The sequence below is a fragment of the Strigops habroptila genome, chromosome 12 (genome assembly GCF_004027225.2).
Source record: "Strigops habroptila isolate Jane chromosome 12, bStrHab1.2.pri, whole genome shotgun sequence".
In the NCBI taxonomy this organism is placed as follows: Eukaryota; Metazoa; Chordata; class Aves; order Psittaciformes; family Psittacidae; genus Strigops; species Strigops habroptila.
Window position 1 is genome coordinate 12,074,269 of NC_044288.2, and position 6,452 is coordinate 12,080,720.

At 48.0% G+C, this 6,452-nt stretch overlaps 1 protein-coding gene across 2 annotated transcripts in view; it reads right to left on the bottom strand.

The window, feature by feature from the left end:
- Nucleotides 1-5,863, bottom strand: part of RASGEF1C (RasGEF domain family member 1C) — a 74,495-nt gene extending 68,632 nt beyond the window's left edge. The window contains exon 1 of one of the 2 annotated variants that reach the window (XM_030504565.1): nt 5,680-5,863. Coding sequence is in view for 1 of the 2 variants with exons in the window: in XM_030504564.1 (XP_030360424.1) it covers nt 3,846-3,848 (3 nt within the window). In the remaining variant the exon portion in view is untranslated. Of the gene's footprint in view, nt 1-3,845; nt 3,913-5,679 lie in introns of those variants that run through there. The other variant, XM_030504564.1, reaches the window with a different exon arrangement.
- Between the last annotated feature and the right edge of the window lie 589 nt (nt 5,864-6,452).

Here is a 6,452-nt window from a genome sequence, read left to right on the forward strand (position 1 = left end):
GGTAGAGTTAAAACACATTCCTGGGTATCAGCATTTTGATTGCTTTTAAAGAAAAGAGCAAGAATCGACAGACCCATGACAATAATCTTCCAGGCTCCAAACCAGCAAAACCCTTCACAGTTTTTCTAGGTTTAGATGCATGCTTATATTCTCTTTACACCAACCTGACTTTAGGTATAATAAACCTGATGGAAAAACTGTGGAAAGAAGGAGGATTATGGCAAACCAGACAGTTGCTGCTAATTAATCCTGTCCTGTCAATCTGCTGAGGCATAACCTAAAAGGTAAACCAAGAAAAAAATAAACCAGTTATATTCTATGAAAACAAAGTCAATGTTTGTCTACCGTGAAAGTACAAAGTCAGCAGGGGAGACTGCTTGGAAGCTTATAAAAAAGCAGAGAGAAATGTTTTTTTCCAGTTTCTTTTTTTCCTCCAGTCAAACTTGGCTGCTTCTAAAAAACAAAGCAAGGCAAAAGATGAAAGGCCTTCTTTTCTGAAGCCAAAGATGAAGAATACAAAGAATATTAATGACTAACAGGTCTGTCTGTAAATGCCATAAGCTTAGTTGCAGTAGGGACAAAAAGGAAGAGCAGCACTGCTATTAACTAATGAAGTTTCTGATCTAATGAGTGGCGATGAAGGCTGATTGGGTCATTTATGGAAGGCAATGATAGTTCAGCACCATACAGGTTCCCTGTGGAGGATAAGAAATAAAAACGAAGGATGCTGTTATATATATGCAAAAGCTCAGGATGGTTGTGGTTCATTCACAAAGCATGTAAAGGTAGTAAAATCCCAATTAGGGCTTGTCTGTCCCTCACACATCTGTATGCACAGGTACACCAGGCGGCTATCTCACGGGAAACCCAAGAATTGCTGCAAATTTGTTACTTGCCTTATATTACAAAACACTGGATTTTGAGGAATTGCATTTCCTAAAGGAAAACTTCAAAACACACGAAAGCTTGCCTTTGTCATGGTTATCGGATCCTGGCCAGCACAGCTTCCCAAGATCTCCGCATCCTGCAGTGGTCCAGCAGGGTCTAGCTAACAAAGGGCAGAGCCATGAGGGATGCAGGCACCTCTCACCTCTGTGCTGCCCTGCACGGGCACAGCCCCACAAGATCAGCGCAAAGCATGATCCTCCATGTCTGAAATTTGCCTGTTCTCTTTTGAGAAATTCTTCTAATTTAGGGAGATGAAGCACAGTAAAACCAGGAAGAAGCACAACAACTCAGAGCCAAAAGTGACACGATGCAAACTTCAGATTTGGAAACTGATTCATTTGCCAGCTCATAGGCATACACACCTAGCATGTCTATATTTATATGCATGGACTCAGGCTCCCTGCTCTGTAGAGGCATTCTGAGTATTTTTAAACCAGCAAGGAATCAAGAATCACTGCATTTACAGGAGAGAAGATGGAAAAATCCCCCTTTCTCTAAGCTCCAACCATTCAGGTTACAGGAGTTTTGACACAGCAGCTCTCCTCATAGCATCCAGCAAGACTGAGAGCCAGGACAGGTATTATCTCTGAGATTCCTTCCCTTAACAGGTCACTGCTCACTCCTGCAGACAGACTATGTTTTGGATTAGAGTCTGATCCAGTAGATGATACGGGATGTGTAGGGATGGAAATCTGCGAGCGTTCTGATAGCGTGAAAGATGGCAATGTCTAACCAAGTGCTCCCAGAGAGTTGTGCTGCTGTCCCTGCCTTATGGGGCTGGGAATTAAAAGCTGCAAGTTCAATGCCCAGCTTTGTCCACAACCCACAGTGGTCTCAGCAGATCATCAAACTTTCAGCATCTCCTTCTGGAAAATGAGGATAACGACATGTCTCAGCAGCATCACAAGGGTTTGTTAATGCTTGTAAGCACTTTGTAGATAAGGAACATCAAGACAGCAGTTAGCAGAGGGATTTGGGGCACAGACAGACATAAATCCAAAGTACTCATATCATATACTCGTTTTAGACAAGCATAGCTGCATATCAGCTCCCTGCATTTAGTAGTTGTGGGCTCCATCCTCTCAACATACTGAGCACTCTGCCTTTGATCCAAAAAATGAGTCCAGGGAGAATATTCACATGTTTAATGTTAATCATATGCTTAAATCCTCTGAATCTATGAAGAGGGCAAAAGAGAAAAGTGTTCCCCAGCTCCAAAACAAACACAAGTTCCTAGAATTTATATTTAGGACATGAGCAAACATTTGACCAGCAAAGGAAAGGCCTTCACTACACACCTGCGAAGCTTCTGCATCCCTGAGGAAACCTGCAGGTGGGAAATGTGTCCAAAGTGAGTTTGCTTAAACAAAACATTTCTAACAAAACCAATGTGATGCTGTTAGAAGGAAGCACCCCAGAGCTGGTGAACATCTAGTCTACAGGCAGAGCAGTCCTTGAGCAAGGAAATGAGAAAAAGGAATAAATGCAGTTTGCTAAGGAACGCACTACACAGATTTGAAGTTATTATTATTAACTAATTCACTGCCATTAATTCCTTCATTTATTAAGTGTCTACTGTGAGAGAAAAGGTCTTCCTCAGAGGACAGGCACTGCCACCCAGTCCTCACAAACCCCACGTGCCATCGGCAGCACCTGGAAAGCATCTTCTAACTGTATCAGAGAGCAACACCACTAAGGAAAGGCAGCAGGTCCCCCTTAAGCCTTGTTCATTTTAAGCACACACTGCTCTCTCTCATCTTAGCTATCCCAAACATTTAACTCTATTTACAACCAGCTAAACTGGCCTACCTGATGGCTTGGGGCTACAACAAGTCCTAAGCTATCTGGCCCAGTGTCCAGAAGTCTCTGCTCTTGCCTCAACCCCACCTTGACTCATGCATGAAGTTGGTGGAGCGAGGACACTTCTCTTGCTCAGGTGAGCTCAGAACGGCAAGAACAGGGACCTGCATGAGGGTGCACTGAGCTCCATGGGGTCACACCACACTGCAGAGCGCTTCAAGCCACATCCATGACTGCGGCGGGGATGTACCCCTGACCAGATCAGCATCTGCAGCATGAACAAATAACTGGCTTCCAGAGATGATTTTCAAACCCTTGTTAAACAAGCATGTATAGCGAGAAAAGCCTCAGGCAACTGAAGGACCACTATCCAGAGCTTCATTGCTTTAGCAGATCCATAAACGTTACCCAGCTTACTCACAGCAACATCACGCTTTGCCAGTGATGTGAAAAGGACAGATCACTCTCACACCAGCGTGAATCACCCAAGATGCTAAATAAGGCTGTTAACTATTGCTGAAGATTATTAAAGAATCCTTAAGATTACTGCCCCCAAATTTGATTAAATAACACTTCAAATCCTTTCAGCTGAGCATCATTAGGTGGAGGTGACTTGAAGGTATAACAGAAATGTTTTCTCCTCAACTAATAGCTTTTTAAGAATTGAGCTGTATTTTAACAGTACACACCACTTTTAACTAAATAAACCAGAGGGAGCAGCATCAGCTGCACCTTACAAAGGGTTTACAAGGCAATTATTTTCCTTGGTTGGCTGAACTAGAGCTATACAAAATAGCAAGGAGGCAGAAGCGTATTCCTACCTTCACCTGCAGTAAACCAAGAACTACAAGGGATGGAATTACACTGCTGGGTGAGGCTGTAAGAAATCCAAGGGAAGTTAACACGGCAATAGAAACGCTGGGTTTCTTTCTCCACCTCCTTTGCAAGATACCTTGCAGTCCCAAGGTTTGTAGGTATTACAGAACAACGCAAAGTTCACCACTATTGCAACTCGTCAGCATGAGCTGGCAGACCCCCCCCAGCAGGGGAAACCCTCTAAATGCCCGAGACAATACCACCATGACTTTCTTTCTCACCATTTTCCTGGAGGAAGCAGTACTGTCTCATGATGGGGTAAGCTACAAGGCATAACTCCAAGTCTGTGCAGCCTCGCAGCATCTCTGACGAGCTAAGACGTCTTGGACATCTCTGGTGCCTTTGTTTTGTTCAGCGGCTCCATTAATACCACCTAGGAGGGAGGACAGCTCTAACAACCTCCATTGCCAGGCACTTTTCTATGGCTAGAGCCTTTGGTCTACCATTTCTTTGCTGCAAACCATAAAGACCCAGAAGGTAACAAATGAGTGTACTCCCCATCCTCACCCCTTTACCCACTCATCCTTCCCCATCCTGCATAGGCAATCCACTCCTCCTCCTATCCTAACACTTAAGTGATATTCCAGAGCGTCCTGGAAAGCAGAGCACCAGCAAGGTGCATCTTCCAGTGCCAAGGAGGGCAAAGACACCTCCAGGCAGGACATGCCCTTGGCTGCATCACAGAGCACAGGTAACCCACAGCACGTGCTGAACCTGGGCGAAGACTGCTGGAATACACCTTTTGTGCTATATTGGCTTAACAGCAATGATTACATTCCAGTCTAATTTCCTTCTGATCTACAGCTCTAACTCCTGAATGACTCCCATTAAGTCAATTACTAATGTGGTGTCACTCTGGATGTTTGCCTTAAATAAGGAGCCCAGGAAGCTACTAAACCAATGGCAATTATTTCTATGAAACACATGCGCAGGAAATTTCTTCTGTGGAACAGAAGTGTCAGTATTTTAGGTTTCAGCAACAACACAAGATGTGCCACCACCACCCTACTCGGAAAACACAGCAGCAGGGAACTGTATTAAAGGATCATCAAGTCTAGAGAATACAATCCAAACACAAATGGTTCCTCATCTGCACTTCACTTTCCCCCTCATCTCCCAGTTTCATGCTGTGCATGAGCATCACTGAGGGACCAGTACCCAGCATGGGTCCTCACACAAGCCACCAGAACACCCAGTGTCACCCACGAACACCCTGGGTATTAAAGCCAACACTGATGGACAGGGTCTGTGCAGCTGCTCCCATGTCCTCTTAATTAGGTACTACGGACACGCTGACGCTGTAAGCGCATCTTTGACATAACATAGCATGACAATTTCTTCAGAGACACAGAAATGCAGAGCATACAAATAAACCTGAATGCTGAAACCATTTCATTGTTCATAAGAACATGCACATTGCACCTGTTACGACCAAGGGCACTGCCTGTGCCTTGGAGCTGGTTATTTCAGCCTTTAACAAGCCTGTCTGTCTTGGAGGGCTGTTAAATTCCAGGAGTAAATAAAGCACAACAACATTATTTTACAGAAAGAAATCATTACCGAATACACAGAGAAGGGTCTTTAAACCCAAGGTAAGGAAAACAACCCTCAAAGTAGCATTTTCCTCTGCCTTCACACAGCCGCTGAGTCAGTTTGAATGAAATTTAGCTGAAATAAAATAACTCCAAGATTGATATCGGGGAAGTCCTCCCGCGGAACAAATGTTTGGGAGCCCAGCCGCAGCCCCCCAGCCCAGCACTCCCAGCATAGAGCTACGCAGGACGCTCCCCGCGACCCTTCACAGCCCCATCCCGCAGGAGGGACCGGCCCGCAGAGGTGACGCTCCCACCGCCCCGTATGAACCGAAGCCGCAGGGAGCAGGTGGCGGAGCCGGTCCCCGCAGCGCAGCCCTGTCGCGACACGCGTAGGGAGCCGGGGAGTAGGGAGGGATTTTACACGGAGAGAGGGAAGCGGAGGAGCGCGGGCACGGAGGCAGCATCCCGGGCTGCGGCAGCGCGGTGCGGGCAGGGTGCTGGGGGAAGGGACCGGACTCACCGAGCTACGCGCGGCTGCTGCCCCCGCTGCCGTCCATGGGGGCGGCGGGGGGACGGGAGCCCGCTGCGGGCGAGAGCCGCCCCACGATCCGCCGCATCTGCCCGCGCCGCCGCCGCGGAGAAGGAGGAGGAAGAAGAGACCGCACCGCGCCGCACCGCCCCGGAGCCCCGGCGCAGCCCGGCCGCAGAGCGCCGCCTGCCCGCCGCGCCCGGGATGGGACCGGGAGGGGACCGGGAGGGGCAGGTGCAGCCGCCCGGGGCGGGGGGAGCCGGGCCGGGGCGGCCCCGGGGCGGTGCAGCTGCCGGAGCGGTGAAAGGGGGGCGAGTGGAGGCTGGAAGCGCCTGTGCATAACGTGGCCGGGCGCGAATCCGCCCCGCGAGGGCTTTTAATGAAGTACAGATGTTCCCTAATATAATTATATCGCCCTCGTCATCATAATTGGCTTTGGCAGTCGGGCTGATCGAAATCCCCCCCTCCTGCTTGCTTCGCGGCTGCAGGGAGCTGGGGCCACATCCTGAAATAGGAGGGACCCCCCGCCCCATGTACCCAGAACCTTGCTCCCATGAACCCTGAGTTTAGAGGCCTGAGATTTCAATGGAAGCTTTTGGCTCACAGCAGGTGAAAATAAGGAGCAACGTTTATTTACTTCTTTCGTAAAATGCATGTCCTTAGAAAGCAAAATGACTGGGTCCTTTATAGGAAGAAAGAACATAACATGCTAGTTATTCAGCCTAGAGAAGAGAAGGCTCCGGGGAGACCTTATTGCAGCCTTC